Source organism: Bombus bifarius, unplaced genomic scaffold, assembly GCF_011952205.1.
Source record: "Bombus bifarius isolate JDL3187 unplaced genomic scaffold, Bbif_JDL3187 scf7180000009125, whole genome shotgun sequence".
NCBI classification, from domain to species: Eukaryota; Metazoa; Arthropoda; class Insecta; order Hymenoptera; family Apidae; genus Bombus; species Bombus bifarius.
The window spans coordinates 839,977-853,720 of record NW_022884914.1 but is presented as its reverse complement, the minus strand read 5'-3'; the positions used below and the strand labels follow the sequence as shown (position 1 = coordinate 853,720).

General features: G+C 34.6%; 1 protein-coding gene across 5 annotated transcripts; it reads right to left on the bottom strand.

Moving 5' to 3' along the window:
* Positions 1–537: 537 nt before the first annotated feature.
* LOC117213545 (unconventional myosin-IXAa-like) lies at positions 538–13,288 on the bottom strand. Of its 5 annotated transcripts, none has more exons than XM_033458961.1 (15): positions 12,659–13,288; positions 10,999–11,894; positions 10,610–10,911; positions 9,897–10,514; positions 9,521–9,819; positions 9,194–9,453; positions 8,814–9,121; positions 8,393–8,730; positions 8,239–8,299; positions 6,959–7,285; positions 4,783–5,706; positions 4,619–4,696; positions 2,304–4,549; positions 1,229–2,236; positions 538–893 (listed from the first exon to the last, which is right to left on the bottom strand). In XM_033458961.1, exons 3-15 carry the CDS (start codon positions 10,900–10,902, stop codon positions 796–798), a joined length of 6,858 nt encoding a protein of 2,285 aa, XP_033314852.1. In that variant the 5' UTR covers positions 10,903–10,911; positions 10,999–11,894; positions 12,659–13,288; the 3' UTR covers positions 538–795. The 5 variants fall into 5 exon arrangements, with proteins under 5 accessions (XP_033314852.1, XP_033314853.1, XP_033314854.1 ...); XM_033458962.1 differs by having other exon boundaries at positions 12,870–13,288; XM_033458963.1 differs by lacking the exon at positions 12,659–13,288 and adding an exon at positions 12,120–12,622.
* Positions 13,289–13,744: the final 456 nt, after the last annotated feature.

Sequence of the window (13,744 nt, the reverse complement as noted above, 5' to 3'; positions counted from 1 at the left end):
TTCTAGTAAAAAAAAAAGTAGTTATTATCGTGTTGATTCACGCAACAGTCTATAAAATCTGTAAGAAGAGCGAAGAACAAGGATAGATTGTTTTCAAACGAACCGATAAAAAACTTGAAGTAGAAGAAGAATTTAAATGCGACTAAACATTTGTAACAACAACCGATAATCCTTGTCTAGTTTTCCGTTTTTCTTGACAAGATAACTATCATAACTCTTCACGTCCATGGTACAGAGGAATGAAACATGATGTATCAAAATGAAGAGATATTCTACTATAGAATACCTACAAAATGTAAATGTTCTGCTTCGATGGAGCTTTCAAGATATCCAGCCTGATTGACACAGTCTTCAATAAAAGGAATGCATTCCAGGAGAAAAATAGCTTATAAAATGAATATTTAATACATTTCACGTGAAGCTATATATTCGCGTAATTTGTTAAACATTCTTTAGAAACCCCTGAAAGCTTTGCGACAGAGTGAAAAAAATAATATATATATATATATAATAATATATATATATATATAATAATATATAATAATATATATATATACATATATATATATATATATATATAATGTTTGATCGAATTATCAGCTGAACTTCGTGTGGAACAAATTACTAGACCTACCTAATATCGTGTTTACTACTTATTTAAATTACTAGCGGCTTGCCGATGAGACCAGAGGTAAGACTCGTCGATTCGCTGCCGTCAGTCAACGCTTCACAGCGTGTGTCATGTTGCTACACTTGACGATCATCATTCTTCGTGGTAACGTTTATCGTGGATGGTCATACCATTACCATGTCTTCATCGACACTAATGATCGTCGGAAATGCATTGTCTGCGGAACTTTGCCTCTGGATAGGTCTCTTTCTTACGAGTCCGTCTATTGACAGACATAAAGCAAAAACCATAAATTATAATGATTTAACTTAAGAGAAAAGAATCTAACTTTAATCAGTACTGCTAGCATCTATGTTTCAAAATATCTTCTTATAATAAAATATAAATCTTCTTTAATTTGTCCTTATTATCATAATATAAAAGATAATGATTTATATCATATTATTTGAAAAGTGTATATTAGAACATGCAACTAAATCTTTTCTTTCTTACACTGTATACACGTGCACACAGGCAAAAATGAACTTGTTTTTCTGGACGCATACGTGCATAAACAGTATTCGAAAGATCAAAATTAACGAAATCATAACAATTTACCGGCAGAAGATGGAAGAAGATCGTCAAGAGATCCATCGTCCAAGTCTGTGGCAGATAGAAGTAGGTCGTCGTCTGAAGAAGCTCTCGTTAGGCTGGGAAGAGTTGAAGTTAGTAGGGCCTTTTCCTTTTGGATTTCTTGTATATGATCGACGAGAAGCGCCTCCTCTTCATCGCCTCGATCTCTCTCTCGATCTGTAGTACCACCTCTGGCAGTCACACTTGGGGTCGCAGCGTTTAACTCCTCTGGGCTGAAGATTTTCGAAGATCGTAAACTGGATAAACGATAAGTCGCCGTATGACAAGCGGATTCGAGTGTATTTATGTCGGCTAAAGTTGCTCGCACGACCCTCAATTTCTCTTGTACGATCGTTTCGACGCAACAAGTCTGCCTGCCAACATCTTGTAAAGAATCTTGCGCGGGCAACGTCCTATTCGTCCTTAGAATGCACGGCGCGAAGACTATTGCTAGGGCTGACGGAGACATTCGATTGTCGACTTCATGAAGCGCTACTCTAGCTAGATGAACGATCAGTCGTTCCATCAAATCGAAGTTTGGCTTCGGCAGCTTCTTCAAAATTGCAAATAGCGTACTGATTCGATCCCGAGGATCCGTTAAGTTCGCAGCATGCAGAAAATCATCGTAATACTCGAAGGTGAGGAGAGGCTCTGGCATATCTCGAAAGAAACTTTTCAATACTGCTGCAAGCACGTGTACTTGATAATTCTCAAAGTCCACTTTCTCCAGATCACCTTCGTCCATTTTCACTTTTAATTCCTTCACTTTGGAACTGACACCGCTCTTTCGATATATACCTTCTGTATACAGACCATGCATCTCTATGGTTGTAATTAACCGATCTACCACTATCGGTACTTTACCGTCACCACAGTCCAATTTATACAACGGTACACCAAATATTTTCCGTGAGTTCATTTCGTGCGACGCTTCCTTTCCACATTCTGCCGACGCTTTTATATAACACTTTTTGTGGCACGTTAACTTACAATCTAAACATAGAAATGTAAATACGAATAAATAAATGCTACAGAAAAGGGAAGAAATATGTATACTTACTCTGACAGACAAGTCCTCGCTCGATAGGCCACATAAAGAAAGACGTACATACTTCACAAGCTGTAGGGATGTTTATAATAGTTAACTGGAACATATGATTACCATGACGTATTGGTTCTTCATGTTTTCGTTTCTTTTCCTTCTTACGCTTGCTTTTACTCTGTTTCTCCGGTGCTTCTGTTTTGACTAGCGTCATAAATTCATTCATGAATCCTCTAAATGCATTTACTCCCATCGTCACGGGAAAATCTTCACTGGTATTTTCTTGTTTGCAGACTGTTTCTATTACGTGCAAAAAGTTCGCAATTAAGTCAGTGTATTTGATGTTGCCTTCCACACCTTGCTGAATAGCAACGCTGTAAGTGATCACTAGGTCGTCTTTAAATTTACGCAAAGCCTGCCTAAATACACGATCGACTTCGCTTGGCTTCCTGCCTTCCTCTTGTCCTTCCATTATGTATATCTTCTTCGTAATAAAATCTTGCATGAGAGCTAACTCTTTCGCGTCGGATATAATCTTATCGGTACTGTCAGAGAACGCGGATGTACCGGTTAAGCTGAATTTCGATACCACTACTTGTTTCGAGGCATCGTATGGCGTTCGTGGCGGTTTCCTGTGTTTTCGCCTACCTGGAGTGTTTGCTAATATACATGGCATTTTAAGTACTCCGCCATTCTGAATACATTTGACATGGTATAATTGTTTACAGTCAATACATTTGTGCCCCTGTGTTACGAACGCATCCATCTTTTCGTGGCAGCATACGCACACATCGTCTTTGGCAAACCTTGTTACTTTTCTAAAACAATGACCGGCTAACGTGAAAAGATTGCCTTTCCATTCTAATAGATTCATTCCAGGTGCGAGTTTTAGGTCATTGGGACTTGTATCAGTTCCAGGTTTGTCTTCGCTAAGTCCTGATATTTTAGTTGCTGGGTCCGAATTTCTTCTCCTCAGCTCTAATGTTGTTATAGCGTTGGATCTCATGCGCTTTCCAGGTTGTTGTGTCTTCGATGCAGCTTCATTTTTGTTTACAGGCCAATCTGTTATTGATCTGGATGGTGTATCATGCGGACTATCTTTCCGAGGCCTTATAGTTGTTGCTTTATGTAGGTCACTCTCTTTGATTGTACCCAGAAATAGACTTTTGGTTTCTCCACTGTTGGTTTCTGATACACTCTCACCCATAGATCGGCACTGGACTTCTCTAGTGGGACGATTTCTTCTGGCACTTCTGACAGGCACGTCGGGTTCGCATTTTTCCTTTGGTTTCGAATTTTTCTCCTTGGGCAAAGTTCCTTTCAACAAGGGACTTTTTAAAGCATTTTCATCGTTCACAGCATCTAATTTCATAGATGTATCTCCTTCCGAGTTTTGCCTTCTCAAGTAACTAAAATCTTTCATTTCTTTACTGTGGCCATAACCATGATCACGTCTGATAGGTGAAACTGGGACGCTTTCAATCCGCTCGCTCGGTACACTATTATCACTTAATCGACGTTGTTCTCTAGCTGATGAACTATCCATATGAATAAAACGGTCACTATCCAATTTCACATTATAATTCGATGCTTCGTTTGGTTTGTCTTGTTGCACTTGCTCGAACATGTTATCCGCTATACTTTTATATTGAGAAACGTTTGGAGAACGCGTCAAGGTTGATTTTTGAGGACCAGGCAGTAAATAATCACTATAGTTAATGGACGAAGAAAAGTCTGCTCGGCGACGCCAGACGTCTGAATTTGGACTATGCGTTAAACTCATGTTAGATTGATGGTATGTAATTTCTCGTGGACTTGGAAATGATGGAGCTGTGTTAAAAACAGGCGGAGCACTTTGTACTGTACTCGGAATTTCTGTATCAGTTTCTCCATCGCTATATCCCGTCGATGAACTGTCTGCTCGTTTATTAACAGACGGCAATCGGCTCGAAGCATTTACTAAGTTTGTATTTGCGGCAACTACTGGAGATTGATCACAGCGTTTTGTTCTAGTGCTCGGTATTGGTTTGCCATAAGAATTGTCTTGAGATTCAGAACTGTTGCTCACTTGAGATTCATAGCTTCTTAAACTAGTCAAACTTTCCAAGCTACTTTTACGCTCATTAAATTCATCCGAAGGAAAAGAATCCGTATTTCTTAAGATCGAGCTAGATTCTTGTAATATTCTTGTATTTGGTATAATTTTACGCTTTGAATATGACATACTCGTATCAGCTGTACTATCTCGAAGTACATTATCCATTCTACAATTAACACATATTATTGTGGTTAAGTATCAAAAGTTTTAATGTAAAAAATAGATATTTATTTACCTTGCTGACGTAAGACGATTCTGAGACTCCGTTTTACGAATCGTATTAAATTCCAACAAGCCCTGATCTGTGAGTGACCTGTAAATTAAATACAAGCATTAATAATAATACAAGTACTTGTAAATATACATATTATAGTTTTAACCTCTTTTGCAAGTACTTACTCTTCGTTATTCCTGAGCCTAGGATATACCTTACTGTTATCATATACAAGCTCTCCTTGATTTTGAGTTTCTTTATACTCTCCGATTTTATCAACAAGCAATTTTTTCTGTTTTTTTAATTCTGCGAAAGTCTTCCTCGCTCTATTACCGCGAATATGAGCTTGAAACATAATTACACAGGACTTAAGTTTCTTAAACCAACTATGCTGTTTATATGCCCTCCAAGCAGACTGGATGTGAATGACAGCCTCAATTCTAGTACGTAAAGAATGAGCAAATCTTTGGGCAATGACCATCCTCCAAAATGATTGTATTTGCACAACTGCATTTTTCAATCTAAGGAACTTCCTTCTTTCTAAACACGCACGGAACCATTTTTGTATAGTTGTAATGCTTGTAATGATTTGTTGGTGTAATTCAATGTCTAGTTTAATTTTTTCTGATTCTCTAAGAAACACTTTAGTTGTTCCAAGTTGATAATCATCTCTATTTAAATTTAGTGTCAATAGAAAATCTCTAACGTCAGACTGAGAACTTAATAAGCCCTTAGGTAATAACATTCTATACAATTGAATAAATTCCTCATATGTTAATCTAACGTTAAATCCAGCTTGTCTTATTCTGACTGTTTCTAACATTCCTGTATATCTTAACTGTCGTTGCACTGTTTCTTCATCGAACTCGTTTGGTACCTTGTTGGCATTGCTTTTAATGCATCTAATGAAGAAAGGGTTTGCTTGGTTTAACGTATCCATAAGACTATGCAGACTTTGTTGAAATTGTGCAGATACTGTCATAGGCTGCTTTCTTGCTTTTCCAGGTCCTGAGCCGTAACTTTGCGTTCTTCCAGCAAGTGTTTTTACAGTTTGTAGATTTTTTAGACCCTTCTTACCCCGTTCTCTTGGTCGAAATGATTTATTTTTCCTGTAAAAGTATTAAATTTTAATGTGTTATTATTGAAAATTATTTCACGAATTCCTTTTCCTATTTTTTAATTTCTTATCAAAATAAAAAATATACATAAATTATATGTTTACATTTTGAAGGATATTAGTATTATTTTAGAAATATTTATGTATTTTGGTTCTTTTTTTTTTCTAAATTAGTATTAAATATCCTGACATAGAAAAACAGGAAAAGGAGAATTTATGATTCCTATAATGACATGTATGGCATTGCAAGTAGTAACAATTAATTATTACAAACGTACTATGAAAGAGAGTTAGCAAACATTTAGCAGAATGTCATTAGAATTTATATGACTAGATTATGATAGCAAGTATAGAGAAGCATACAATATTAAGATTAATTGTGTACAAAAGTGGTTATCTGCAGATTTAGAAGTTTTTAGAAATTCTTAGTAATATAAGGAAATATAGTTTGATAATTGTGCACTAAATAAATACATGGATTAATATGAACTATTAGTGTTAATGATAAGCAATTTGCATTCTTTACGAACTACTAACTTTATGAGTTATGGTTTTCATTAGTACATAAATGTATTCTTATAAAAAATTTGCAATTCGTTTAATTCATAAAAAAATATTATCGTGCAATTAATTGTAATTAATTGCTAGCAAGAAAGGATATGTTTGTAATATTGGGAGCTTAATGCTATAGGATCTTTTTGAATTGAATATATATGCTGTATCAACCAGCATGTAATGTAAATTAACCCATTCTTAATTTGTATAGAAATTGAATTGAAATAAATGCATTATTGATTTTTAAACATTTCTTAATTAAGCTTATTGTAGGGAATAAATGGGTCAATTTAAATATTATTAATTCAAAAAGTAAAAAATCTACTATTGTGAAATTAACATGCATTAATTGTAGCTAAGATTATGAACAAATAAATTATTAAAATGTGATGACTAAAAGACGACCGGCGATAATGATCGTGAATATTATGGTACATCAAATAGAATGATTTTGATGACCTCTAAAAAATATGTGAAAGCTTCATAAAATAATGAATACTTGTAGAAAGCTGTGTATGACTGCATGGGAAGACCATTAATGTCCTATTGAAATGCTATTACCTATGCACAAAGAAATCCTTCACCCAGAATTACTATAGAGCACACACTACCTTTATTGTAGAGCAGTGAATTTTTGTAGCTTAAATATTACAATGTTATGGAATATTAAATAGGTGCTGTTTACATACATGACTATTTGATTAGCGCGTTCCATGACGTTTGCTTCGTCTTTTGGAAGCACCCTCTCTAGCGGGTTATGAGTATCCCGTCTGAGTTTATTATTACTATGAGGCTGGTCTTCCCTGCCCCTTATTAAGTAACCCTTCATCGTGGTTACATTTGTCGGGTGTTGCGTTTGATTAATGTTTCGAGATTGTGGCCACGACAATCGGTTGTTGTTTACATTGTCGTTGTTTTCGAGTTGTATAGAAGATAATGTGGTAATGGGTATAGTTGATGGTATGCAGACACTGCGCTGCTTCTGATAGCTTGGTGGACGATTATGTTTGTGCAAACTGAAAAAGTCTCTCATGCTTAGTTTTTTTTTTTAGTAGTTTTATGTATTTAAATAGTAACCATATATTGTTCAATATCAGTATTTAATTTAAACTTTTAAACTTTGCTTGCTGGTGACTTTAGGAAGAAAATGATTTCATTGAAAACAATCTGTTTCACGAGTGATGAAATAATGCGAATTTTAATGATTGGCATGAATTGTATAAATAAAAAATTATTGTTGAATTGTTAATCATGCTTACGAATAATAGCAAGTAAATTAATATATTTTAAATGACAGAATGTAACTGTATTACGAAAGTTATGAAGATTGCACTCTAATCACATTTAATACAAAAAGTGCACACAGAAAACTCTAAACAATTTCTCACACATAAGATTGGGAAAATTATATGGATTTACAAGCTGTTTATAACTTGCAATCTCTACTTTGTATTATTATAAATCGAGTGAATTTGTATTTTAAGCTTTGCTAGTACACTCTTGCTGTAAAGCTAAAGATAAACATTGTAAATCCATAAGACATCTTAGCATAAAAAAAGGTAATGTTTGCCAAAATGACACATACAGTGGATCAAAAGACCACTTACGCGATTCGGTTAATAGTTAGATTGACGGTCGACAACGTCACAAGATGGCTACAGGGACAAAAGACATGTGGCCAATGTAAATATAATTAACGTTTGCTTCAATTATAAACACATAGGAACCTCTTCAGCTTGATGCAAATATTATCAACGCACAACGTAGATTTATATTTTGTAGGGTGAGATAATATGCAGATAAAACATATTCAAAAACAAGCGCAATAACATTGCCATTTGTTTATCACGATCATTATTATATAACTAATAAATATTGCTCTATATTATGAGTATACAAGCACTCAAATATTTCGTCACCCTTTACGAGAGTAAAGATTATATAAAATTAGACATGAAAATTATGATACCTTATTAAATTCTCGTTCGGTGTCCTATACCTGTTTTGTATAGATGTTTTTGTACCATCAGCTAGAATAAAAAGAAAATATCTCCATATTATTAGCATGAAGAATTTAAATATAAGTAAAAGAATATTCCATATCATTAAAGAAAATACTGTACCTCGACCATGTCTATGAGCTCGACCAGCTTCTTGGAAAGCAAAATGAGCGCGAAAAAATGCTCGAAGTATTGCCCATCTAAATACCGCAACCGGATCTGCACCCACTAATTCTCGAACAAAAGCAAGGGAAGAATTCTTCAATACACCAACAACACCATCGGGTCGCATTAAATCCAGATTTTTTTCTCTCATATTAGCAGCTTGGTACTTAACAGATCCTGCATAATGACGTACAACAAAGGCTGCTTCGCGTCGTTGTGGTGCTTCATAAAATGGATTGTCTTTATGTACTGTATTAAATTTTTGTAGCAGTGTCTCATTCGTTGCACCCGGAAAGCTGCAATAGAAAAAAATTTAATTGAAAGAAATGCGAGATATTACTTGTGTTTTTAAAGAATAAAGCCAATGCTAAATACTAACTTGCATTGATCATCTAAAAGACAAAGGAGGCCATTCGGTTTCCCTTCTATTAAATTTAAACAACCTGAATTATCACTGTAGCCTATATCTGTCCACCTAATCCCCTGTTTTCTGTACTCTCGTTGTTCATATTGGAAAACATGCTGATTGAAATAATGTTGTAGTTGTTCATTAGCATAATTTATACATAACTGTTCGAAGCTATTGCACATTTTAAAGTCTTCAAAACCAAAGATATCTAATACACCTATGCTATTGCCTTGATGATCTCTGAGGGTATCTTTCTTTGAAAGTAAAGCATGATTCACCTATCAACAACAAAATATTATCTTATAATTTTTCAAAAGACAAATTTCAAAGCTAAAACCACAATATCTTACCTGAAGCACAATCCAATCAAATAAAGCTCCATATAAACACTTAGCCATAGCATCTCTTGCTGCAATTGCTTCTGGAAGCCTATAGTTAATAACTAATGTTTCTCCAGACGCTCTTGCACGTTTAGCAGTAAGTGCAGCCAAAAGAGTTTCTTGTTTTACTCGAAGAAGTTCAGATATCAATGCAACCACTTCAGGATTTTTAACTCCCACAGCTTCGTCGTGATGGTGATAAGATTTTCTAGGCTGAAACTCCACATTACCTAAAATAATGCCATCCATGTCATTAGATCCTGTCATAAAAAGTCATTAAAATAATTTATTAATCACCGAGTAAAAGAACAGCTGACAGAACTGCAAACAATCGTCTCTGCTTTTCTGGTGTAAATCCAACCATTTCCATAGACTGTTTCAGCCTTGAAAACTCGTGTCGTTCATCAACATTTTCTAGTCCATAACAGCCACTTTTATTTAAATAATTGTAACGGTCGCAACTTTCTAAATGCAAAAGTTGCTTTTCTTGTTCACTTGCTCCAGCCAAAAGGTAATAAAATACATGATAATTTCTTTCATTTCTTCCTTGAGAAACTATTCTTGATTTTTCCAAAAGATATTTTTGTACGACCGCCCTAAAGATAATTTTATCATAGTCTTTAATAATTATAAAACTATATAATCTTCTACATCTTATGTATAAGAATCTTACCCATGGACCATTCCATTTTCTTTATAATTCACTTGGATAAATTTACCAAAACGGCTACTATTGTTGTTATGTGCAGTTTTTGCATTTCCAAATGCTTCTAGTACTGGACCAGCACTGAGTATTGTCTGTTCAACACCACTACCATGAGAACCTTTCTGACTAAGTGCTGTCAAATGATGCAGTAGAAAATTTGTTGACTCTGTTTTACCCGAGCCACTCTCACCACTAATAACAATGCACTGATTTCTTTTTTCTTTAAGCATGCAATGATAAGCTGCATCAGCTATGGCAAATATATGTGGAGGTATATCTGGCCCCAACCTTCTATTTTGATAGAGTTTTACATATTTTGGATTGTAAATAGGGTAAAATTTAAACGGATTCAATGCAATTAATATGCTTCCAACATATGTATATATGTTTCCAGCTAAAAACCTAGCCCGAAGGTTGTCCAATAGAGTTTGTTCATTAAGATCTGGAAGTTGACATAGATCTGGATACTCCTTATCTCGTGGTTGATATAGGAATCTATTAAAATAGTCCTTGAGGAGTTGTGGATCCATGGGAAACCTACTATCTGACCACAAATAATCTGGTTGTTTTTTGCGCAAATAAAACCTAAAAATAATAAAGAAGTTAGTCTAACACATACATATTTCCTTATATAAAGATAATATTCATATAGTTATAACATTTTAAACAAATATATTTACCTGTAGTATTCTTGTTGCGCTGCATTTTTTGGCCATAATAACATAAGTGCCACGGGACACTCACATGGCCCAAGTCTTCTTTCTTTACATTCTTGCCCAACAGAGTTTCCTACTACTTCTGCTAACTCATAACCATTTGAAACAGACGCATCAATTAATCCAAGTCTCTCTATAATACACTCCACTATTTCAGCTGAGGAAGTTTGTTTTGTAGCTTTAATTGAAAGTGCTTCATATTCTGGGCTCCATTCACCCACAAATACTTGCACTACCCCCGAGACACAACTGTCCATTTTTTAACCCTATAAAATTAATAATATTCAATTTTAAGTCTACATCTATGCATATTGTTATTGATTTTATTACTTTGTGTTCATATGCTATTTTACCTTGTTTTATATAGGGTTAACAAATTTGTCCTCTATCATCCAGGCAAAATTTCAAATGTATTGTTTCTTCTTCTTTTTGTTTCTCAATTATGTACAACCACTGATGTAAACGTTTAAAATAATTTTTATACATTTTGTTTAAAAATAATCAGTTACAGTTTCGCTAATTTATTTACAGGTAATTTTTACATTAATTTAAATTTGTCAAATGCACTCAAAATTACCCAATATTCATAAACTAAAAGACTTTATTTATATACATATATATCATGTCAAATCTTAATCATGAATTGGTTCAACAAAATAAAAGTTTGTATTTTTTCTTTCGTTGCAGTACATAACATACAGAAATAATTAAAGTGCTCCCAAACTTCTCTTGAAGGTCGCATTTAATTTTACCATATTATTTCATCAATAGGACAGAATACCACAAAGTATTATAATCATAAATTAATATACCCTTTCTTTTTTGTATAATAAAACAGAATCATTAAAATTATTCTATTGTTTCTTTGTTTTGTTTTAAATTTATATATTCAGTCAATTTTATAGAATCCTGTTGATTTTGTTCTTCAATAATTAGAGTATTTTGAATTTATAGGATGATGTATTTAATTCAGATATCATGCATTTAACACTGAATGTCCAGCAAAACCTTTCTGATAGCCATTATATTTTATCATGACATTTACTGTATAGTTGCAAAGAGTGTAGGTGTGCTATTGTTGGCAGGCAGTAACTCAGTATCTTCACTGAGACAATAATCCAAGGTTTTCAATGTTTTGTAAACATCCTCATGCCATTTGAGTATTTTAATACACTTATTGCAAAAGATTACAGATGTATTTGCATTTGTACGTATTATAGAACTTTTGTGCGTTAAAGAAGTATCTTATCTGAAAAAAAAAATGTATGACACATAAATATTTTACATCAAGTATTTGTTGCATTGTGTAAATAATGTCATTGTTGTATTTCTCTATTACACGAATTTAATTGATTCAAACAATTTCATAATGCAAGAATATTTTATTTTCTTTTTATATTTGACTTTACATATAAATACAAATTATCTATCAAATCCACAATAAAATGTGAATTCTGGGTAATATTGTTCTAACCTTAAAACAAAAAGATTATATCTATACATCTCTTTGTTACTTTAAAATCCCAATCCCTTTTTGTGTTTTTTCTCTATGAATTTGTGTTCACCGAATTTAAAAATATCCCCCTAAATCCTTTCGTCATTGCTGGTAATTTTTCAATTAAACAGTAGCGGATTTATCTCGACACAAAAAGAAGGAACAGTGTAGAATAATATTCTAAATAATCTCGAGTGAACGGTAATCGTAACACATCGATCATTCGTTGGATACACAAAGGATTGCGAAAAACGACATACGTTCCCGAGATACCGATTGCCTCGGACCTGACGGCTGACATTCGCAGGAAAACCGTCTTCCGACGCCGATTGGCGGGTCATGGACCACACCACCAATCAGCAACGATCTGCGAGTGTGAACGTCAACAGAGTAAACCGGGCTTAAATTCATCAAGAATTTCTCGTCCACGCATAACACTTACTGATTGTTACATATCATCGTTAAAGAATGTAATGAAAACATGCAAGTCTATTCAAGGAATATGCTGCTTTTGTTACCTCCTTTGCTGATAACAAGACGCTCGGTGTGACACATTCTTACATTCTTATAAATCATCAAAACCTTCGCATTCTTGTGCATGCTATCATGGACTGAAATTTTCACTGTAAACTCATTGCCGTCTGTTTTCACGATTTCGAATTTCCTTCTTTTTTTGTTCGTTTATTTAAAATATATCCCCTTTTCTTATAAACCGTTACAGAAACGTACTATCGAAAGAACGATATGATACAGCTGTGGCTCTCGCGCACTCGACATACACTGTTCTTCTGTTTTCTCGCACCTAGAGAACACACGTACAATACGGGCGGATTGACACTTCAGTAAACAAGGTCTACTGTCACCGATACTCCTGCGTTAGTTCGGTTGTCGCCGGTTCTGCTGAAAATTACACTAATATTCGTGAATAATCGTGTTCTTGAATTGATAATACCGATGACACGGATGATGGGCCCTTGCCCAATTTATCGTCCTTCGTCTCCTCTCGGGATCCTGCGTCCCGATACGTCCACCATTTCGATTTTTCCGATCACGTGGTACGCAACGTTCGCTTTGATTGGCTTATTTCGCAGAACCACGTGACTGTTCGCTGAAGCACAAACCACGGTTCACGGGTATATAAACAGATCTCAACATTCGTTAGAGAAAACCGTCTGTCTTTTGAATTGAAAAGGATCGTGACAGAGGGCAAGAAAAGGTCTTGTTCTGCGAAATAGACTGAGATGAATACAACGTATCTGTCTTTGCTGAAACATTCATAGTACCTATATATATATATATATATATATATATATATATATATGTATATATGTGTCACGCATGCGCAGAGCGAAACTTTTCCCTACCCTCCATGTCGATTTTGTTTAACTCAAACGACGGATGGTTTCATCAATGCTTCCACTATGGAAACTCCAGACCTGTTTATATGACCGCACTATATATACATAAGATCATATACATAGGTATACAGGTCTGGACAACCGTAGTTTGGCGTGGTCTGGTCACTCCTGTATTGAAAGCATAGAGACAAGTGTCCGCCAAATGAAGACAAAGAAATCAACATGGCGTCGATATCAGATATTGTT